Source organism: Cetorhinus maximus, chromosome 3 (genome assembly GCF_964194155.1).
Source record: "Cetorhinus maximus chromosome 3, sCetMax3.hap1.1, whole genome shotgun sequence".
In the NCBI taxonomy this organism is placed as follows: domain Eukaryota; kingdom Metazoa; phylum Chordata; class Chondrichthyes; order Lamniformes; family Cetorhinidae; genus Cetorhinus; species Cetorhinus maximus.
This window is the reverse complement of record NC_135881.1, coordinates 168062208-168086900: the sequence shown is the minus strand read 5'-3', so window position 1 is coordinate 168086900 and position 24693 is coordinate 168062208. Positions and strand designations below refer to the sequence as shown.

Here is a 24693-nt window from a genome sequence, read left to right as displayed (position 1 = left end):
TTACATTAGACACTAAACTTCTCTAATACAAAGCAGTTAGCAAGGCTCACACTTACTCCGAAGCAAAGCAGAGTGACACTTACGTCTAATCTCACTGCCTCCCCTGTACCACTACATTACGGGGTCTCATTCTGCGTTGTTAGACTGAACCTCGATGCTGTTTTTAGGCTACATTTCCACCATAACTGCAGCACTGGTGTTAAGTGAAACAATCTCACGTTGACATTACATTGTAGATATTAACATATGGAAATTGTATTCCCTATTGGAGAACCTTTATTCCTCTTTCACCCATGGCAGATAAATTAGATGTTGCACTTAAAAGAAGTAACATCCATTAAAATGTCAAGATAATCTGAAAAGGTGAATTGATTTTCAATTCAAAATAAGTAGTTTCTAATTTGGACTAAAGATAGCAAATAACTTCTGCAGTCTGATTTAAAGCAAGTGACAAGCACATACTTTCAAGTATCCTACTGCCTCTCATACTTTCCAAAACAAATTCCAAATAGTTTAAGCTTAAAACCAGTAAAAAACCATCAATTTGCCTTGTCAATTGTCTCAGGATTCTGAATTGAGTATTATAAGAATTAAATTTTCCAAGTTGCAGAAGTGAATAATATTATTCAAATCAAAAGGAAATGCATTTCAGTTTGCATGCTCTGTCATTTGCCTCAAACAAACTGCAGCTTACCCTCCACCTCTGAGATATTTTTAAAGAACTTGCTAACTTTCACATAAGTTGCCCATTCAACTTGCCATAGAAAGTTAGGGCTCATACTTAATAGCAGAAGTTTCCTTTTAACAACAAGATAATTGTTATTGCAAAGTCAATAAACCTCTGTGGCTAAAATCTTGAACAGTTTAAGATGTTACCTCGTTCCTTCATGTAGTAAATTCTTCTTAAAGATTTAAAATTTTTTGTGTCTCTTTCATTCTTTTGCTTTTGGACAATCTCAGTCGCTTAATCCAATCTTTCTCTCTATTTCTCTTTCTGTAGCTGATTTGACTCTGATTCATGCAATCTTATTTGTCATTCTTGTTTCTCAATCCATACATGTCATTGATTAAGGGGGGCACACTGTTGGTTCCATCACTCTCCAAGGTCTCAGATGGCCCATTGCTCTCACTGTGCCATTATCAACTTGCACTTCTAGCAGATCACATTTGATCTGAAGGGTGCAGGAACATGTCTACCAATGGTGCACATCACTAGATGTCCAGCAAGATTTAGCCCAATGTTACAATATTATTGAATGTGCACTGCAATGTTTTGAATTGCTCTGCTGCCTTTAGGCACAATTCACTTTGCAAATTTTGCACAGTAAATGTCACTATATTTGCCTAGTATATCACAAAATCACTATCAGTTTTCAATCATTGCATAATTCATCTTCACAACTAAAGCACGTCATTCCAAGAACCTTTTCAGATATGCAACAATGCATTTCATTGTGTTAGTTATTTAGCTTTTAAAACTTCAAGATTATTGGTAATAAGTAGGCAATCAGGCCCTGGATCCATAATCATTTCTGTAGTTCAATTCTACCCATAAAAAGACTTGCCTGAATGGGAAGTTTGTCTGGGTTTACTATTCGTGGCAAATTTGTTCTTAAAATAATCATCACCGCGGGCATTTAGGTTATGAAAAATGCAACACTACCATGTACACAATTATACCAACAGGCACATTGTATCAGTGTATGTTTCTTTAACTAGCGTGCAAGCAGGGGAAGACCATTAAGCCAGCAAGACTGTCCCTTTTCCATAGGTCAATCTTAATCAACCTTCTTCTCACCATATCCCTGAATCCCTACTTCTGTTATAAATGTGAGGTTTTATAAGATAGTTATGTTTTGGTACAGTCTTTCTGTTGGCGTAAAATAAGAGGAATGAAGGGGTCATGTGATCTGTTCTGAATTCTGCTAACAGCAAACATGGGTGGTTTGATTGTTCAAAATTAAAGGTTGTTTTCTTGGGAAGCAGGTGCAAGGTGCGCACACTTGTAGACAATGGCAGAAGCATCTTTGCTGACAGTGGATAGACTGTCGGTTTCCAAAGTGCCAATGAATGTCAGGTTACAAAAGGTCATACTTTAAACTTGCTATTTAATTCCAAGATAGAATAGAATTGGGGTCTAAGGGATAGCTAATCAGCATTTTTACCTGGATACAAGGCTCATGGATTCATGTTGCCCTGGAGATGGGATTTGAAGGGAAGGGTGCATAGGAAAACATTGTAGGAGCTGCTTACGAGGTTTTCCTAGAAGATATCACTGAATTTCAGAGACGGGTCAATCTGCCAGGGTCTGAGAGAGAGCGAGAGGGAGAGAGAGAAAGGAAGCAGGCAGTGGTGGCAAGAATGCAGGTGACAGCTTGTGATCAGATTGAAAAGACCAAATTCACGAGGATTCAAAATGAGGCAGAAAGATGTGTCCAGCTTGAGCTAGGAGGAGAATCACCTGGAAAACCCGCACCTTGAAAGACAGTTCAGGTATTAAAAGTTGCCAGGCTGCAAAAGGAAAAGAATGAAGTAACCGCTCAGGAGCTATGAATCACTTTGGACTGGCTCCATGAGAATTGAATGTCTACTTAAGGGATAGTGTAAAGTTTAACCGCAGAGTGGGATTTTCAGTTGTCTTACAAGAAAAAGGGGAAAGTTCTGCAGTTTAAAGTATAAGTCGCCTAACAAAAGTGTTTAGTCAATGTCACTTTTAGTTTGTTTGTTGCAGTAAAAGTTGTAAAGCCTGAAATCTTGTAACATGATCGTTGGTCACTGATTTTAAAATTTCTTCATAAAAGTTACTGGGCACTACGGTATTGTAACATTTTCTTTGGAAAGGCTACCAATTAGCTGCAACATATTTTAAGCATCTGCTTTGATGATCTTCATTTGTTTTTACTGTACAAACCTATTCCTTGGGTGAGAAAGTTCTGCTTGATTTCCCTTCTTGCTTCTAACTACCAGCTATTACTGCATGATATTTGAATGCTTAATCATGGTAAAAGATTTCTCTGGATCAATTTGGTCATTATTGCCCTTTTATAATCTTGGAAATTTCAATTAGGTCAGCTTGAAGTCTCATCTTCAAAAAAAAAGGCCAAACACCTGAATGACTCCTCAACTTAAACCCTAATGCCCATAATTATTGCCTCTATACCCTTTGACTAGCAATATTCTCATTATAATATTATTAGAACTAGTCATGGTACTTTGTATGGGGTTTGACCAATACATTCTATTGAGACCTTACAATCTCTTTTGATTTGTATCATATCTCAGTGCACAACATTCACTTATTTGCCATTTTTGCTGCAGCTAAGCATTATGCTGAAATTCAGATTTCTCCACCTTAACCCCAGAGCTATTTTGTTATAAGCACGCTATACAGTTACTCAATTTAACAGTTCTATTGGCTCTTTATCCCCATTATTATTGTACAAAATGTATGACTGAACCAAAATGTATGCAAGCGTATGAAAATAATAGCTTTTAAAACAACCAAAACAGTTTATCATTGCAGGAGTTCCTTAGGGTACTGTCCCAGTCCCAACCATCTTCAGATACTTCATCAATGATCTTTCCTCCAACATAAGGCTAGAAGTGGGGATACATGCTAGCAATTGCAGTTTTTGATACCATTCACAACTTTTCACATACTGAAGCAGTCTGTGCTCGCATGCAGCAAGACCTGGGCGACAATCAGATTTGGGCTGATAAGTAACAAGTAACATTTGTGCCACACAAGTGCCAGGCAACAATAGAGAATCCAACCATCCCGCCTTGACTTTAAACAGCATTATCATCGCTGATACTCCACTAGCAACATCCTGAGGGTTAGCATTGATTAGAAGCTTAATTGCACCAGCCATATAGAGTAAGTCCTCACTTTAAGTCGCTTGTTTTAAGTTGTTTTGATTTCTGTCCAGTTTTTAATGGGGCCAGTTTTTGCATTTAGCATTATGGATTTGCATTAAAGTCGTTTTGCACCAGATGTGAATTGGGGTAGAGTGACTTGATCACTGCCAATTCCCACTCCTTGACCCTCATGCTCATGGCTTACCGCTGGGGCTCTGCAACTCAAAGCTTTTCTCATTCCATAGGTTGCTTCCTGCCTCTCACTGTTCATCTCCCAGGCTCTTGCTCACAGAGCGGGCCCGGGAGAGGGAAGCAGCAAGCGGGAGGGTCAGCCAGTGGAAGTGTCAACTTGCAGGAGGGTTGGCAAGTGGGAGAGGTGGCCAGTGGGACGGTCGGCAGTGACCAGGTGGATCGGGGAGCAGGAGGGTCAGCCAGCGGGTAGGTTAAGGAGCACAATTGGCAGCGAGCTAGAGAATCAGGGAGCAGGAGAAACGGTGAGCGGGAGAGGCGAGGAAAGGAAGAGATGGCCAGTGGGAGAGACATCGAGTGGGAGGTAAGTAGAAAGAGTTAGCATATTTCTTTTATTTTCATTTTATTGTAAAAAGTTATTTCATCTATGAATATAGTAATTTAGCAATGTATAGTATTTAAACTTACAAGGTATAATGTTTTAATGCTTCCTTCCAATGGGAAAGGTCCTACAGCTTTTACATAGGTTGCAATGGGAAAGTCAGATGACGCTTTTCAGGAACTTAGCCATAACGCTAAGTAGGTCAGAGGGTGGAAATTCTGCAAGCAATTCACTTCCTGATTCCCCGAACCTTGTCTAACACCTACAAAGCACATGACAGGAATGTGATGGAATATTCTCCACTTGCCTGGATGAGTGCAGCTCCAACAATACTCAAGAAGCTCGACACCATCCAGGACAAAGTAGCACACTTGTTTGACACTCCATACACCACCTTAAGCATTCACTCACTCCACCACCGGAGGACAGTGGCAGCAGTGTGTACTATCTATATGATGAACTGCAGCATCTCTGTAAGGTTCCTTCGACAGCATCTTCCAAACCTGTGATCTCTACCACCTAGAAGAACAAGGGCAGCCAGATGCATGGGAACACCATCACCAGCAAGTTCCCTTCCAAGCCACACCCCCTCCTGACTTGGAACTATATTGTCATTCCTCCAGTTGGGTCAAATTCCTGGAACTCCCTTCCTAACAGCACTTTGGGTGTACCTACGCCACATGCACTGCAGTGGTTCAAGAAGGTGGCTCACCTCAGGGTAACAGGGGGAAGGGAATTAAATACTTGCCTTGGCAGAGATGCTCACATCCCACGAATGAATAAAGAAGTTAATGGCTTAATATCCTTAATCTAACTTTGGGATTAGATAAATATACCATATAAGGTTTACAATTGGCAGTAATAAAATATTATGCTATTACTAACCAGTCCAAGAGATGTGAAAAATATTAAATTTTTTAAACTTTACATCACCATTGAACAATGTGTTTAATTAAACATAAAAACTGTTTTAGTTACCACACATTTAAAAATTACAGAATTGAAACTAATTTGAGATGAGTATACTAGAAGGCAGTGATCATCTGCAGGCTCAGGCATCACACAACCAAGGCCAGCCCTGTACCCATCTGGCATCTGTGTACAAGCACTACTAACATGGCAACTGGAAGGCAATCAGGAGGAGAAGATTAGCTTGTGTTTTTCCTCCACAGCCCAGGGACCCTGAGATAATTTGCAATTACCATACTACAACTGTGTTCGACATCAGCTAACTCAGTACTGTCCAGGGATCGAACCTGGAATCATCCTAATTTGTATGGCATAGTGCTGCACCATTGAAAAAATATTTCTACAGAACAAAACATTCCTATCATGGAACTTGTAACAAATGAAGTGCCCAAAAGGCCTGGATCAATTTAAACTAATACAGCTCAAGAATAGTCAGGAATGTGTAGCCAAGATGGTTTCTTGTTATTACATGCACTTTTCATTAACATCACAACTATTACATTCATTTAATCTGTAATGCTTTTAAACTGTTTATGGAAAACCAGTCATATTTTACTTGATCAGTTTGATGGCATTATGATTGATGTTGCATTTGTTAACTGCAAGAGGAGATTATACTTTTAAGTGAGCAGTAGCTTAATGCACTGTAAACATCCTGAGTGATGGACCACTTCATACAATGTTATGTCTGACAGCAGCTAAAACAAGTCATTCCCAAATGACCAAGCTCCATTATTAAAAATGGAAACAATGATATATATCACTATAATTAATTCAGCATTACCTAAATCAATACCATTGGAAATACATGTAGCAAATGACGAAGCAGTGTGCCTGAATGTATTGACTGAAACCAGAAACCTACCTCCATAAATTAATAGCATGAAAATGGAGGTTAGGAGAATAATGCAGAGAACACATTTCAAAGTGTATTAAAAAGCTTCCAACCACAGAGCACAACATTTGTAGCCCACCCCTTGAAGTTTCAAATGAGAGGATATCAGTTTAAGAATCTGTCCAGGTGAAAACATGAAAAGAAAAAGAAGCCGCCCAGTTACATATGGTACAACAATGACACCACCATCTGTCCACCCCCTTAGCAATATGTTCTCCTGGTGGAGATGTGGAAAAAGTCTAGGCAATTCAAGAAAATCCTATTCTAACCCCAAAGTTAAGTTCCTGGAAAACTCTGCTGCTTATGGTTCGTAACAACCTGAGCTAACTAGTAGGATCGTAGGAATATTGGGAACAGAAGTAGGTCATTCAGCTTTGCTGAAAAAACGTTTCGCAATTTCACTCCTGAATGCCCCAACGCTAATTTTAAGGAAGTACCCCCTTGCTCTTGATTCCTCCAGCGGAGGAAATTTTTTCCCCATACCTACCCTTTTGAATCTTTTCAATATTTTAAACACCTCAATTAGATCATGTCTCAATTTTCTATGTTTCATGCAATACGTGCTCTTTTCATGGGATGTGACCACTGACAAGGCCAGCATTTGTTACTCATCCCAAAATGCCCTGGAGAAGGCAGTGGTGAACCTCCTTCTTGAACCATTGAGTTCATCTGGTGTAGGTACACCTACAGTGTTGTTAGGAAGGGAGTTCCAGGATTTTGGCCCAGTGACAGTTAAGGAATAGTGATATGGTTCCAACTCAGGAATTGCTATAGCTTGGAGGGGACCTTGCAGGTCGTGGTGTTCCCATGCATGTGCTGACCTTATCTTTCTAGGTGGCAGAGGTCTTGGGTTTGGAAGGTGCTGTTGGAGAAGGCTTGGTGAGTTGCTGCAGCGCATCTTGTAGATGGTTCACACTGCTGTTACTGTGCGTCGGTGTTGGATAAGTGAATATTTAAGATAGTGGGTGGGAAGCCAACCAAGCAGGCTGCTTTGTTCTGGATTGTGTCTAGCTTCTGGAATGTTGTTGGAGCCGTACTCATCCAGGCAAGTGAAAAGTGTCCCATCACACTCCTAACTTGTGCCTTGTAGATGGTGGACAGGCTTTGGGAAGTCCCAGTCCCTGACCTGCTCTTGTAGCCACAGTATTTATATGGCTAGGTCAGTTAAGTTATTGGTCCATGGTAATCCTTGGGTTAACCCACTAAGCCCTGATATCATTCTGATGAATTTATGTTGCATCCCCTCCAATGTGAATGTCCTACTTGAGGTGTGGTGCCCAAAACTGAACATAGTACTAAGTAGGGTCTGACCAAGACTCTATGTGACTGAAGCATTACTTTCGTTCCTTTGCATTTCAGCTCCCCTGAGATAAATATCAAGAATGCATTAATCTTGTTGTTTGGTTATCCCATGTGACTGAAAATGCCCTCTTCTTCAAGGAACTTGTCAACATAAGAACATAAGAAATAAGACATAAGTTCTCTTTAGGCAATATAAAACACTGGTATGTCTACACTAAGTCAAGTTTCTTTTTAAAGGGCAGTGGTGATCTCATATTCCCTGCAACTCATAAATTCCTTCTAGAAGGTAACAATTCCTTCCAGGCACCTAACTCTGCCTGTGTATTTTACTGGCATGGCTTCTAGTCCTACCACCAGTATGCATTTCAAACAGCTAACCTGACTATCTAATTCCATAAACTTAAAAACTTGGCCCATATTGCCTCCAAGCCTGTATTTTTCTACATAAATAATTTATGGAGCCTATTCTCATAACTAAGCTCTCACAGAGTTGGCATAATTGTAGTTGTCTTGCTTTTCACCATATCCTCATCGCATGTGAAGATCAGAACTGGACAGGTTAAGCCAGGTGTAGGCATACCAATGTTTTATATTGCCTAAGAACTGTATTCTTACATGTTGTCAAGGAAAGAACCTTTTAAGGCCCCCTCCTCAAGAATTTCCAAATTAGAATCTGGCTCTTTAGTATTCACAACTGAACACACAAACTCTTTAATTTGCTTATTCCTGTCAAAATTGTTGTTGCTTGTAATAGCTTTATTAAAAACTAAGCAGATTCTGCATGGCATCAGTCACAATTGATACATGACTTAATTAAGATAACAATGTATAGACAGTGCATTATTCTGCTAATGGAATATTGTAATTTGCCCTATCCCTTAAATTCACAGATCTTAACGGTTGTTAATAGGGCATCCTGTAATCAATTAGAAACCACTGCGGTTCCCAGGGAAATTTCCTTCTATATTGGCAGGTAAATCCCTGGTCACACCATCTTCCCCTCCCTCTAAATCAGGAAGGGTAATTATTCTTTGTGGGGGTGCAGTTAGCTAGGCGGTCAGTGTGTGGCATTCAGGAATAACACCAGCAGCGCAGGGTTTGACCTCCGTTCTGCTGAGGTAGACTTGGGCCTGCGTCCTTGCCCTGCCCCATAGTAAAATCATTGCATAGGCTGTGTTTCGCCGATCTTCAAATAATCGAGGATGCTACCTGGAGAAGAAGAATGACTCTTCAAAAAAAAAAAAAATGCTACTTGGTCATTGGTAGGTTTGCTGTCAGTTCAGTTGCTATTGCTACCTTATGAACCCAAAAATTAATCCAATCAGATGAAAGTGTGATGAATGTGTGTTACATGCAAATCTTTTCAGGGGCAAAGAGAGAAATATTTTAAAATATTCTAACACTAAAGCATAAATTCCATCTCCTCATCAGTAACTCCAAAAAGAATACTGAATTTAATCATCAGAATAGAGTAATTTAAACCTATTCAGCAAAGTAAAAACTCAGCTTGTTTTGGGTATATTAATTCTCGTTAGAAATGGACATCTTATCGAGTTTCTTTTGAGAAAGTTCAGTACACAAACAATTGTCATTTTGGCAATAACCAGTCAAAATTTGGTGTGCCGACATTTCATGGGTTTCTGATGCAAATTATGTAACTGATACATTAGTAGCCTTCCCCACTCCCAACCACCCACCCCAACCAAAAGTCCACCATTTCTCCGATGGCCTGGAAATTTAAGTTGCTTGGGATCATCAGCTTTTCTGGGGTTGGAGAGCGAAGAGAAGGCAGACACGGTGTAGTAACAAATCAAGGAATTTTTTTCTCACTGATGCCTCAAGCATCACGTTTTCTTTAGCTTCAGGCTGCCAGTAATCAAACTATGGGAGCTCTTTCTCATACTAATTCTTTTCAGTGCTGGAAATTTCACACTGCACAAATCATTCACTGTCTTAAAAGTGCTTAATACTCTTGTATATTAGAGGTAGATGAACCATATACATAAAGGTATGCAATTCCTTTCAGACAGCAATTACTAAAAAAAAAACTGGATTGCCTAAGCAATTACATCACCAAGAATGAGCTTTTCTCTGACTTTGCAAACTCAATTAAGCAAACTCAGTATGGATGGACAAACTCACAATGTCTCTTTTGAAGCCCAATACCATCAGCAAGGCAATGGCTATTTTATCAGCCAACTGACATTAAAATTTGAGCCACAGTTAGCTACAATCTAAAGCACACAGGCCTTTAGTTTCACACTGGCATTTTCAAAATTAAACCAGCACAAAAGATAGAGGGATTTCAAGCACAAACTGGGTTCCTAGAAGCTTTTGAACTAGTCTAAAAATAATCATATTATAAGCAGGCTTCGCTCACAAAACTGGATATAACTAGATCAAATAAACTATTTTAGTGACTTTTGGTTAATTGTACCTGTTTGAAGAGGCTGTTAAATTGAAGCTTCGTTTTCTTGGGCATCTTTTTAAAGTTTTTAAATACTATTTACTGGAAACGGACTACGGTGCAACAACGTAACTAGTAAATGACTCTTCATAGTTTTTTTAAAGCCATTTTCAGATATTTAAAATCAGGTTACTCAAAAGTGGTGGGCTCTGATTAAAATACATATTTTTTGTGATTAACCAGTTTCAGTAAAATTAATAAAACTGCACCTGGTTACCATTCTTAAATATATCAAGGAATAAAATTTTTTAAAAATAGCTCACCAAAATTAGTACAATTTTGGACGCAATTAGTGCCTGAGTTCCTGACTACAGTAGCTCTTGGCCACAGTATTAGAAAACATGCACTGATCAAAGTTTCAGGGTTACGTTTTCAAATGCCCGTGGAGATGAGCTTGGGTGCAGGCGCACTTTAAAAGTAGTGCTCCCAGGTGGTGTGACAGTCTTCCAACACCTCCAGAATGTGTGGCTATTTCTCAAAGCGAGAAGGGCAGGGGAATGACACACCAGTAACCCGCTCACCTCTGATCATTGGCTGTAAAGTTCTTTGAAGAACTTGTTAATAGGCTGGAGAGTAATGAAGGAACGCCCGCAGCCTAATTAGTGGCTTTCTATTTCAAAATAGCGTCACATCTGCCACAAAGATCTGGTGTGGGGTCAGGACCCAAATATGATTTGGGAATTAGGTTTCTGACTCCAGATTGAAAATCTAGTCCCAGATATCGGAAACATTTGGACACAGACATGATTCATATTTCACATATACATAAATATTGTAGAAGGCTAAGTGATTAGTGTAATAATATTCAGCAGAGATCAATTAAAAGTTACAACAACTCAGCTGGTCTTGGAGGTGTCAGCTGTGGCTCAGTTCATAGCACCCTCGCCTTTGAATCAGAGGGTTGTGGGTTCATGTCCCACTCCCGGAAACCAAGAACTGTGATTGTACTCGAAAGAGTTGCAATCTGTGACTGTTGATAACTCGAAAGAGTTTCCTGTTACCAGAGCCTTGTTTGTACAATATAAAAAGTCAAGCAGCAGCTCCTAACCAGCAGGATCTATGAAACTAAGATTAACTATGTACATGTTTAATTCATAGGCAACTTTCTCCAAAACAGTCAGAAAAACAGGTGGAATCAAAACTGCATGGCTCATAATGATGTCATTTTATCCTGTATAAAATACAGAAAATTTAGTAGCTTCTACCTGCTAACTCAATCAAAAGTCCCTCCATAAAATTCTTTAGCCTTCAAATTAATTATTTCAACTAAGTGACTTTCAACTAAAAAAACTTCAATGATGAAATTTAGCATGATCACAGGTTTGGATCATTCCAGCAGAAGCAAACAGAAAATTTAGGAGTATCTTAAAAACATCTTCAGCTATAAAATTATTGTATGCTTTGAGAATACTAAATGTTCTAGAAATTCTTGGAGAACACCCAAGTTTTCTGTTTTAAGTTGCACATTCTAGTTAGCAATACCTGAGCTGCTGAGGCCCTCATTAAGAATAGCATTAATCTTCTTTTAATAATATGCATAATGGTTTCTGCTGCTTGGAAATCCCTCAAAATGTGGCTGTGAAATTTTGGCAATGTATACACTGTCAACATGTCCAAACTCATCAATGTTTTGAATTCCATTAATTCCAACAGGACTTTTTTTTTTCAAACGCAGGCATTACATGCTGTCAATTTTAGTTTGCTTCAAATACTTTTTCAAGCCTACACAGGCAATTCATTTTGCTGTGGGAGTGTTTTATTATTTAGCTCTTCTCACTGATATAAATGAATAGCAGCGTCTTATCCACACAAAACACAGTGGTGGGTTAATAGGACACTATTCACTGTTTCTTTGATTATCAAAACAATATTGTCTAAAACATTAAACATGTAGAGTTAATTTATTTTCTGTGACCAAAAGATAGTGTTAATAGCTTCATACAAGGGAAACAGAAGTATCAACATGCTCAAACAAGTCCTAAGTTGACTTTTTAAAAAAAAAACAAAAGGAATTTGCTTACTGCTTTCTTTAGACTATACATTTCCAGCAGGGAGCACCCAAGACTGGGTTTAGTATGTTGCTCCATCAAGCTTACCATGCAGGTATCAAGTTCTTCCAGCCTCTCTAACTCGGTCAGTTCCTCAGCAGTGACAGCAAGTCGCTTTGTTGGCTTCTCTTCCAACACTTCTATTTCTGTAGATTCCTGTCGTGGTAGTGGCTTTCCACGCTTTGTCAGATGGTTGGCCTATTGTAGAAAATGTGGGCAAGTATAAGATCAGCAAGGAAGGAAATGTACTACCACCTGTAAAATATTTCTGGTTGTCCATGCTCTGGGTGGTTTCATGCTCTGGTATGATAATGTTGGAATTATATGCATTACTAATGAACTAACATTTAACCTAATATCATTTTACATAGACAATATTTCAATTTGCTCATCAGGGAGCGGCCAAAGACTCACTTCATTTACCTGGAAAAGAGTGAGGTGCCTCTTAAGAATCACAGAATGGTTACAGCATCGAAGGAGGCCATTCAGTATGCTGTCTGTGTCCTGGCTCTCTGAAGGAGCAATTCATCCAGTGCCATTTCTCTGCCTTCTCCTTGCAGTAAGCCCGCATATTCTTCCTTTTCAGATAATAATCCAATTCCCTCGAGTGCCTCAATTGAGCCTACCTCCACTACATTCTCAGGCACTGCATTCCAGGTCCTAACCATCTGCTGCATGAAAAAAGTTTTCCTTCACAACACCATTTATTCTTTTGCTAATTACCCTAAATCTGTCCCCTCTGGTCCACCAATGGTAACAGTTTCACCCTTTATACTCTGTCCAGATCCCTCATGATTTTGAACATCTCTATCAAATCTTCTCTCAAGGAAAGGAGTCCCAACATCTCCAAATCTTAATTAAATTATGGATCATGACTGCTGTTCTGCTTATTACACCTGGGGGCCTTGATTACTCCAAAGCCTCTCAAGCCTATTTGATTACTGTCCATTACTTCTGAAAGCCCAATTTAAAAGCTTCTAAGGACGACTTAGTTGATCAAATTTTATGGTCCTATCCCTCCAACAGTCATCGTTTCTGTTTTGTTACTAAAATGGTCTTCCACAGCCACTGAATCATCTTTTCCACCGTCCATTCTCCTTGATGATACAGTTGGTAACCCTATTCAGCCCTTTTCCCCCCTCCATCTGTCTCCCCTCAACCCTTTCCCCACCAGTCCAGAAGGCAGAAATGCTAGCCCTCCTGATCCTAACCCTGACTACTTACAATTTCTGTTCCTTACCCACAATGGTACAGTTGCTAACCTCCAGAAAGCTAAACATTTTCAAATTTATTTTTCTCCAACTTAAATCTCATTTTAAACCATGACCATCCTGCTACGTATTTTGGTCATGTAAACCAAATAAGACCTCTGATAGTTAACAGTATTATTCCCACTGTCCTCAAAATATATGCACCTGAAGTTATTCTCATTCTATGCCAGATCTTCAACCTCACTTCCTGTTCTTCCTTTATTCTTGAAAATCTGAAAAGGCAGTGAATTATCCATCATTGCCTGGAACATCTCCAAAGTTTTCACTTCCTGTCATAGGGAGTAGTACTGTGTATTTCTAAGCAGATTGCTAACTTAAAACCTCCAATCAAAGCCAACTCATTGTTATTTAGTTTCTACTCAAATCATTGTGGTTTAGTTGATAGCTCACCCTTCGATTTTCTTTTTGTCCATTAAATTAGGGGCTCCCTACCACTCTGCAGTCTTTCCCATTCTGTTCCCTCTTCATATCAATGGTTTCTTCCATTCTTTATCCAACCCTGTCCAGTCCTTTTCTGATGATTTTCCTCCACATTCATAAACTTTGCTCAGACTTTGCCTTGGTGCTTGCAATCTTCAATATCCTGGCAACGTACTGTTTGAATCACATTTTAATTTTCATGGTCTTTGAAAGACCAATTATCTAATTTTCATGGTCTTTGAAAGACCAATTATCTTGTTACTTTCAATTTTTTGCAGAGAAACTAATTTCTTTGTCCTCCACAAATCTAACCAATACCTATTAACTTTGTCAGCCCCATACATATTACTGTTTCACTCTTGGTCTCAATTTTGCTACTGACGTCAAAGGAAACAATTGCTTCGCCTCCAATATGGCTGCCTCCAAGAGCCTCTAATTTCTCTTTTGTATCAAGCCCCTTTTTCCTGCATGGAAGCATAATTCTCTATAATGATCATGGGCATCCAAGGCTTGAATAGTGCTCCCATTCTGAAGATCTTGTAACATCACCCCCACATTCCAGACAAGATAAAAGGAAACCTAATTGTTTCTCTTCCATCTCCAGCCTCAAGCTCCTCTTCTGTTGCAATCTTTCTGGTCTTTATCAATGCTAATGTGGTCAGTCATCTGTGAAATTTCCACTCTCACCCGCTCTAGCTGGAACAGTGATGTCTCATTTGCTTTTCCCCATCCCTACATTCTAGGTTATTTAATTCAAGACCAAATGCTTAGTCTCTTACTTAAAGCTTGTAGGACCTCAAAATGGATGAGCTGTTACTTTCCTTAGTCTTTCTTCTCAGTTACTTCAGAATCTTACACATAAAGGCATCACTTAATCAATACTTTTAACCTGCATTGACCTCATCTCTTGTTCTCAATCATAGCAATATCCTTTTATATTTTTACTTAATCATATTAACTTAACCATATTTAAAAGTATCACAGAAGAGATATTCTATATCCACCTGAAACAGTTTCTTTCAACAATATATGATCTTTTCATCCAATTTGAAGTGAAAGAAAAGCTTCATGTAATCTTGCAAAGCAAAATAAAATCACTGAGGAATAGAGCTGTCTTTTCATTCAGGGAAAACAAAGCTAAAAACAATTATAACATTTGAATTTAATTAAACATCTGAACGGGTCAGCAGCTGAGTCATTAGGAACTGTCATCCAAAGGCAGAATGCTAACACATTGCAATCTGATTCACGCTTACCACAGTTTCTAGTGATTTAAAAGAATTAGTGACACCTGGGGAATCAGCTCTGCGTAAATTACAGGTGGCAACTGCAGCATCAAAATTTATGAAGCCTGTTTGAGGTGATTCCCTCTGCCAGTCTATTTTCTCTTCAGAATTCCAGTGTCTAGACCTTCATCTATCATTTGACTTTACTTGGACTTGTTCTAAAGTTTGGCATTCCTTTTACAATTGTATGTCACCTAACACAGAAGCATTTAAAATACAAACTACACAATTTCTCCGATGCAGTAATGTTGAAAACACACTAAAAGCTTAGGTTTGTGGTGCAGAATGTGGCCCATTTATAGCAACATTCAGTGTAGCTGCGCACAATTCATGACAACTTATCTTTTATACCATCTTTAACATAATAAAATGCCTCAAGGCGCTTCACAGGGGCATTATAAAACAAAATATGGCAATGAGCCACTTAAAGGGAAATATTAGGGCAGATGACCAAAAGCATAATCAAAGGAGGAGATTTTAAGGAGAATCTTAAAGGAGGAAAGCAAGGTAGAGAGGGAAGAGTGTTTTAGGGAGCAAATTCCAGAAACAAGGGCCCAGGCAGTTGGAGGCACAGCTATCAATGGCGGAATGATTAAAAAGTTAGCACTAGAGCAGTACAGATATCGCAGAGGGTTTTGGACTGAAAGCAGATTAGAGATAGGGATTATTGGATGGCCTCAAGTTTATGGAAAGTAGACCATGGGAGACCACCTGGGAGCACATTAGAATAGTCAAGTCTAGAGCTAACAAAGGCATGGTTGAAGGCTTCAGCGACAGATGAGCTGAAGCAGGGCAGAGTCAGGTGATGTTACAGCAGTGGAAAGAGGCAATGTTAATGATGGCATGGATATGTGGTTGGAAGCTCACTGAGGGGTCAATATGACACCAAGGCTATGAAGCAATTTGGTTCAGCCTCATGCAGTTGCCAGGAACAGGGACAGACTAAGTGGCTAGAGAGCAGAGTCTGTGGCAGGACTGAAGACAACGGCTTCAGTCCTTCCAATATTTAATTGAAGGAAACATTTGCTCATCTGGAACTGACAATTTAGAAACAGTAGACAGATCAAGAGTGGTGGTGGTAGGGTACAGCCTGGTATTGTCAAAGTGCATGTGGAAAATTACATGATTTTGCATGTCACCAAGGGACAGTATATAGATAAGAAATAGGAGAGGGCCCAAGGACAGGTGCTTTGATCCCTTTAAAACGTGCTGGTGGGGGGTCCTTCATGTAGCTTAATTGTGTTCAGCTGTGCAAAGTTAAGAGAAACCATTGGCTGGGTTCGGAGCTCTAAAATGGCAGCGGGGCATCAAATTATTGTTGTATGCTGACTGGCCTGATGATCTGCCTAGCCTGCATACTTCTGGCAGGCATTAAGTAACATATACAGTAGTCTCTTTGCAAAAATGTTGAGTGGTGCATAAGAAGTGTGCATGAATGCCATGGACACTATGTGGGAGGTTCAAAGGTATTTGTAGCGGTCAAAAATGGGGACTATCAAAATTAAATTCACTCTCTCCCAGCCCGTGTGCTCTACACTACTGCTGCACAATGGTGCAGTAATTGACAGATTAGATAAAGTAATCCACAAATTTAAATTAGTAAAATTAATGTTATAACAGGATGACATTTTATGTTCTACAAAGGGGAGCTGAAGATATATATGTCACAGGCAAAATATTTGTGCCTTATGTTTGTGGCAAATATGCACTGTTACACCTTAATTATACTATCTTAAACACTGTTGATTATCTTTTGTAAATATATATATATATTTTTACGTTTTTCTTTCCGCAAATGATATCACAATGAAAAACAGACATTGTGAAGAAAGACTCTAGACAGTAGGACTATTTTTGTTAGAGCAGAGAAGGCCAAGAAAAAAATTAATATGATTTTATTTTTTAATTATTAAAGATTCTGATAGGGTAAACTGGTAAAAGATTATTTTGTCTGGTTGGGGAGTCAGTGACTGCAGTCAATTTAAAATCACCATTAAAAGAGTGAGTAAATAAGTTAGCAAAATTATTTTAGACAGAGGGTTGTTGGAGCATGCAATAATTTTCCACAGAGAATAATTGAGGAAGAGATTGTTGCACCTTTTAAGGGAAAAATGGATAAATAAATATTTGAAGCAGGGACAGGTACAGGGCTATGGCGAAAGCAAGAGTAGGCTGGATTAATTTTGAATTGTTCTAGCAAAGAGCAGGCACTGACAGAATTGCTTTCTATTGTGTTTCCTTTTATGGCTCTATGCTACTTTATCCCATGCTTTAGAATTTCTTCAAGGTAAAACAGCCCAATGTAAATGGTGCAACTTTTCATTGGTATTCCAGCATGAGCTAGTATTATTCAGTTTAATTACACAGTTGGCCTTTCATTAAAACTATAAGTGGAGGAGGGAAAAAAAGTGAATACTCATAGCTATACTTGGACCGGAACGTAGAAGCAGGAGTAAGAGCAGGTCATTGGGTCCCTCGAGCCTGTTCTGCCGTTCAATGAGCTGATCTGCGAACTAACTCCATATACCCATCTATGCTCCTTATCCCTTAATATCAACCTCAGTTTTAAAATTAACAATTGATTGAACATTAACTACCAATTTTAGAAGAGACTTCCAAACTTTTACAAGCCTTTGCTTGAAGAACTATTTCCTAATTTCACTCCTGAAATGTCCGGATCTAATTTTTGGTCAATGCCACCTGGTCATAGAAACCTCCTTCCAATCCAGCGGACATAGTTTCCCACTACCTACCCTATCTGTTTCCCTTAATATCTTGAAAACTTTGATCAAAGCACCCCTTAACCTTCTAAATTCCAGAAAAAACAACCCAGCTTGCTGAATCTGCCTTCAAAGCTTAACCCTTTGAGTCCAGAGGTCAATCTAATAAATCTACAATGCACTTCCTCCAAGGTTAATACATTCTTCCTCAGGTGTGGTGCCCAGAACTGCTTGCAGTACTCCAGATGTGGTCTAATAAAGGCTGTGTGTAATCGAAGCATAATTTTACCGCCCTGCATTCTAGTCCTCTAGATATAAGGACCAGAATTCCATTAGTCTATTAGACTATTTTCTGTTTCTGTCATTTTAATGCTTGTGTGCCTGGACCTCCAAGTAACCCTGAACCTCCACTGTTTCTAGCATTTGGCCATTTAGAAGTACCTTGCTATATCCTTTTTAGCTCTAAAGTAGGTGACATCACACTTGCCTGCATTAAAAGAGATTTGCCACTGTTTCACCCATTCACTTTATCTGTCCATATCTTTGAAATTGTATGCTTCTATCTAAACTGCTTACAGTAACAACTATCTTTGTATCATTGGCAAATTTGGAAATGTGGCTTCATCTAAGTCGCTAGTGAATAGTTGGGGCCCCAATACAGATCCTTGTGTACACCACTCGTCACATTCTGCCAGTTAGAGTATCTGCCCATAATCCCTACTCTGTCTCCTTCCACTCAGCCAATTTTCTAACCAGGTTATTTGTCTTCAATACCATGAATTTCAACTTTAGCTGACGATCTCTTCTGAGGGACTTCATCAAATCCTTCTGGAAGTCCATATAAATAACATATAGATATTCCCCTATCCACTAATGTGGTCATGTCTTCAAAAATTTGAATCAGATTTGTCAGGCATGGCCTACCTATGATAAAGCCATGCTGACTCTTTTTGATCAGCTGAACATTTTCAAGGTGTTGCATCAGCTTATCCATAATTGCAGACTCTAGAAATTTCCCAACAACAGATGGTAGGCTAACTGGTCTATAATTCCCTGGTTTCCCTCTCACCTTTATGGAAGCTTAAATGTTATTGTAGTGAAGAACAGTTAAATCGTATGCAGTGCAAATATACTAGATGATTGTTTTCACATCTTGCTTTAAATACTTTCTTCTTGGTTCCTTTATCCAAATTTAAATACTTCTATCCATAATTTCACTACCTATCAAAAGCACATAAGATAAATACAAACATCACAGTTCTGACACTTACCAGTTTGTGTTGTGAACTTGAAAGTGCCTCTAAAATTTCATCTACAATATGGTCAGAAAGAAACGATGCCACGGTTAGCTTCACCTCACTGCACAAGAATTGGAGAAAAACAATGGACGTATTAAAGGAACATTCTACAACTGAAAGCAAAATGCAGTGTGTTTTACCAGAGACACTCCCTTGTACCATAAAGGCCCCTTAATCTAAATTAAACTCAAGATAACCTTCTACCACACTAGTAAAGCATTTTCATTAAATTAAGCATACTTGAGGTGGACAGAGTTAAACTAGATGGACCATTGTACTAAGAACTGGGTGAGACCACCCAAATAGATTTACTTTGGGTGCTTCAGCCGCCAGAGGATAAGTCTTTAATTCTAACAGTGGGATTCAGTCCTAGAAGTTTTGGCAAAGGAATATAACTAACATACTTCGCTAAAAATCTATTAATTAAAAACAATAGCTTTAAAAAGTTTGTTGCATTTTGCTTTTTGAAATCTCAGACGTAGTAATATTGAATGGATTTTAAAAAAATGATAAAAACTACACACTTCAGCAGAGAGGCTTAGTTGAATTATGCAAAACATGAACTTTATGTCAGAATTTTTTTGAGCAATACTTTATTACTTGAACTGTTCAACCGTTAATACCAATGAGAATACCAATGAAAAATCTTTATGCGAGTTGATGGCTCAGGATTGGAATGGCAGATGAGGTGTGAGTGACTGCCATTGACATCAAGGCACATTTGGCCGAGTGTGGCATTGAGGAGCCCTAGCAAAACTGGAGTCAATGGGGAAAGCTCTCCATTGGTTGGAGTCATACCTAGCACAAAGGGAGCTGGTTGTGGTTGTTGGAAGTCAACTATCTCAGTTCCCAGGCATTACTGCAAGAGTTCCTCAGAGTAGTGCCCTTGGCCCAATCATCTTCAGCTACTTTATAAATGATCTTCCTTCCATCATAAGGTCAGAAGTGGGGATGCTTGCTGATGATTGCACAACATTAGGCACCATTTGTGACTCCTCAGGTACTGAAGCAGTCCATGTCCAAATGCAGCAGGACTAGGACAATATCCAGGCTTGGGCTGACAAGTAGCAAATAACATTCACGCCATACAAGTGCCAGGCAATGGCCATCCCCAACAAGAGAAAATCTAACCATTACCACTTGACATTCAACGGCATTACCATTGCCGAATCCCCCACTATCAACATCCATTTGCCAGAAACTAAACTGGGCTAGCCATATAAATACTGTGGCTAAAAGAGCAGGTCAGAGGCTAGGAATCCTGCGGCAAGTAACTCACCTCCTGACCCATCAAAGCCTGTCCACCATCTACAAGGCATAAGTCAGGAATGTGATGGAATACTTTCCACTTGCCTGGATGAGTGCGGCTCCCACAACACTCAAGAAGCTTAACACCATCCAGGGCAAAGCAGCCTGCTTGATTGGCACCCCATCCATATACATACACTCTCTCCACCGCCGACGCACAGTGACAGCAGTATGTACCATCTACAAGATGCATTGCAGGAACTCAACAAGCCTCCTTGGACAGCACCTTCCAAACCCACGATTACTACCATCTAGAAGGACAAAGGCAGCAGATAGATGGGAACACCACCACCTGGAAGTTACCCTCCAAGCCACTCACCATCCTGACTTGGAAATATACCGTCATTCCTTCACCACCTCTAGGTCAAAATCCTGGAACTCCCTCCCTCCCTAACAGCACTGTGGATGTACCTACACCACATGGACTGCAGCGGTTCAAGAAGACAGCTCACCACCTTCTCAAGGGCAATTAGGGATGGGCAATAAATGCTGGCCTACTCAGCAATGCCCACAACCCACGAATGAATTAAAAATTCACTTTGCAGATCCTTTTCAGAAACTATTAATCCCCTTATTGCCAAATAAAATCCAAAACCTAAGTGCTGTAAGTAACGGTAGTCTCTGCATCAATGCTTCAAATTTGTAAGGGATAGTATTCTACTCATTTGAAAAAAGATTTAAAAATAACTATTCATCACAATCATACACTTCAAAGCTTTTCTTTTAGATAAAATATTTACACTTCCCAAATCAAAAACTATTCCACTTAGATATTCAATATGTAAATTAGATCACAAAAATAGAAAAAAAAACGTAGTTTACAGGATAATGCAACAGTGTGCCTTGAAGCATCTACATACAACAAAGCAGAATGATGTGACCTGTTCATATCCCTAATTCCTAAATGGCAATGTGAAAGCTGATGCTTTCCAATGGGAGAGGGGGAACAAAAATAAAGTATGTGATACAACATTTAAAAGCAATATGTGTGGATTTAAAGATTAGAGTTTCGCAAGATCAATATATAGTCAGTTGATAAGTCCATTAGATTTATCTTGAGGATGTAACTAGCAGGGTAGATATCAGGGAACCAGTAGATGTAGTGTATTTAGATTTATAGAAGTCATTTGAGGAGGTGCCACATGAAAGGTTGCTTCAAAAGATAAGAGGTAATACATTAGGATGGATAGATGATTGGTTAAAGGACAAAAAATAGAAGTAGGAATAAATGGCCATTTTCAGGGTGGCAGCTGGTTACTGGTGAGGTGCCACAAGGATCAATGCCCTGACCTCAGCCATTAACAATCTATACTAAGGGCTTAAATGAAGGGACTGCGTGTAATGTATCCAAGTTTTCTCATGATACAAAGCCAGATGGGAAAATAAGCTGTGAGGAGGATACAGAGTCTGAAAAGGGATGTAGGCAGGTTACGTAAGTGGGCAAGAAGGTTGCAAATGTAGTATAATTATGGAGCTGTAGGTTATTCACTTTGGTAGGAAGAACAGGGAAACAGAATATGTTTAAAATGGTAATGTGAGGTTATTCGCTTTGGTAGGATGAACAGGGAAACAAAGTATGTTTAAAATGGTAAAAAAAAAATCTATTAAATATTAGTATTCAAAGTTTTTGTACATGAAACACAGAAAGCTAACATGCAGGTACAGCCAGCAATTAGGAAGATAAATTGTATGTAGGCCTTTATTGCAAGGTGGTTGGCGTAGAAGAGTAAAGAAGCCTTGCTGCCATTTTGCAGGGCTTTGGTGAGACAGCTCCCGAGTACTATGCACAGTTTTGGTCTCTGTACCTCTGATAGATTCAGGGGGCCCACAAAAGAGGTTCCCACCTACCCCTTTGCCCAACACCAGCTCATGCAGCTAAAGCTGCTAGGCTTCCCACATGGTGTGGATACCCCTGGTCTGGGCAAAATACCAGAGGCGGTGAGATGAGGCCCCCATTAATTGGCCACTTAAAGGCCTCAATAGGGCCAAAGGCAGGCAGGCCACTTAACACCCTGAAAATTTAGGTAGGTCGGGGTTGGGCGAGTGGGTGGCAGGAGGAAGCCCATCCAGTGGATTTTACCTGCACTGCACCCTGCCACCCCCTACCTTCAAACCTGGCAACCGCAGAGTGTAAAATCCAGCCCCATGATTCTAGGACTCCAATCTCCCATAAGGAAGTTGAACATGGTTGACTTTTTCTGTGAAGACATTCTGCCTGCCATTATTCCTAAATTCATCCTTCAATTGTTTGAACCAATGTTCCTTGTCTTACTGCTATGGTTTACCTTGAAGTAATGCTGTGGATTATATGCTGTGCTGCTTAGTGTCTTGCATATTTTGGGCTCCTCTCAGCTATGTTCTTTCCAGGCTATAGAACTCAATTTCTCTACAGATTTGCCTCAGAGCTCGAGTGACCAGGTGTCCCGGTTTGGCCGGGACCATTGGGGTTTTTCACTAAGTATCCTGACGTCGCAACAGTTTTCACCAAAATGCTCAAAGGTCCGGGATTTTGGTTCCGCTGAAGCCCCTCCCCTTTTCCCCGCCCTTCACGTTCATGTTGAGTGGCTATTATGTTTCCACATTTAATATTGTCGAGAAACAGTGGACTAAATATTCACTTTAGCAGAAAGGCACAATTTAGGCTCAGTCAAGTCTGATTTAATTCCTGCAGCTGGTGCAAATGTAACCATCATGGCAGTCAGTGCATCTGCTGTTTTCTAATTGCTTTAAGAGGGGTTGCCTGATGCAGCAAAAAATAATCATCTTTTGAGGGTCAGAAGAAAATTGAATGATGCAGAGTGAAGCAAAGCCTAGGCACTTTCATATTTGTCTTTGAAGAACTGTTTGTGATTTTCAGTCGGACAATAGCAGACATTTTCTTTCAAACCCATTTGTGACAGAAACTTATTGAAATGCTTTTTAACACATTATGATATACATGGGTGATGAATCATTTTTTATGGGCAAGCAACAGGGTGATGATTGGGAGGAGGGTAGGGGATCAAGTCAATTTGGTAGGATTCACATCAGGAACATACATTTCCCTCCGCCCCTCATTTTAAATGCAATTACATTAAAGGCAGCCTCACAATATAACTGCACCCTAAATTTATAATAGCTAAAATCATCAAAAAGTAATGCATGCAGAAACAACAAGGCAGTCACAAGCTTTTTTCACTCTTTTGATGATTTGTGAGTGATATGCTTACGTGTGTGTGTGTGTGTGTGTGTATGCACACTGTGTGAATGTGAAACTGGTGGGGTGGGGGGTGCTGCAACAGAATAGAATTTTTAACACTGTTAATGTGCTAGCCCCTGCTGACACAGTTCAGTCTTTATTTCAAATTGACATCAGCAACAAAAATTGCTTGCGTGTGAAATACTGGACATGAAATCTCTAATTATTTAGGTGCAATTGAAACTAAGTGCTGCTGGCAACTAGGACCAAGAAAATCTTGAAATGCAAAGAAACAAGTTTAGTGACACATTCTCTGAATTCCACAGTGGGATGGGTGAAACTGCAAGGCCATTAAAATTAAATATTAAGAAAGGCTGTTGTGGTTTTGTAAGTTTAACACCAGCTTGCTGTGAAGGGACAGTAGCAATACCACTCTAACATAGATAATGTGATGCAGATTGACAGCAAGTGCACCTTTCACTGCTGGAAATTGCAAAATACAAAGGACCAGTTCTCCATTATCCAACCCTTCAGTGGACTGGATACTGAGCCAAAGGGAAAAAAGTTTACTTTCCCCCATTAACTGTCTGCTGGGGTCCACGTCTCTGACAGGGCTCTACAATAGTAGAGGTGGGAGTAAGTTGGTAGCTGTTATTACATAACTGTTTAGTTATTTTGCCAATTAAGAAATCATCACACGACCTTTTTTTTATTCATTCACAGGATGTGGGCTTCGCTGGCTGGGCCAGCATTTATTGCCCATCCCTAGCTGCTCTGGAGAAGTTGGTGGGGAGCTGCCTTCTTGAACTGGTGCAGTCCATGTGGTGTAGACACACCCACAGTGCTGTTAGGGAGTTCCAGGGTTTTGACCTGGTGACAGTGAAGGAACGGTGTTTTATTTCCAAGTCAGAATGGTGAGTGATTTGGAGGGGAACTTCCAGTTGATGGTGTTCCCATGTGTCTGCTGCCCTTGCCCTTCTAGATGGTAGTGCTCACGGGTTTAGAAGGTGCTATTGAAGGAGCCTTGGTGAATTCCTGCAGGGCATCTTGTAGATGCTGCTATGGTGCGTTGGTGGTGGAGGGAGTGAATGTTTGTGGATGT

The 24693-nt window shown here is 39.7% G+C and overlaps 1 protein-coding gene across 4 annotated transcripts in view; it reads right to left on the bottom strand.

The window, feature by feature from the left end:
• The window catches only part of LOC144679016 (F-actin-uncapping protein LRRC16A-like), a 431407-nt gene that overhangs the window by 59295 nt on the left and 347419 nt on the right, over positions 1-24693 (bottom strand). For all 4 annotated transcript variants that reach the window (XM_078539233.1, XM_078539234.1, XM_078539236.1 and 1 more), the window contains exons 28-29: positions 19079-19166; positions 12159-12308 (exon numbers count right to left, since the gene is read on the bottom strand). In XM_078539233.1, coding sequence (XP_078395359.1) covers positions 12159-12308; positions 19079-19166 — 238 coding nt within the window. The remainder of the gene's footprint in view (positions 1-12158; positions 12309-19078; positions 19167-24693) is intronic.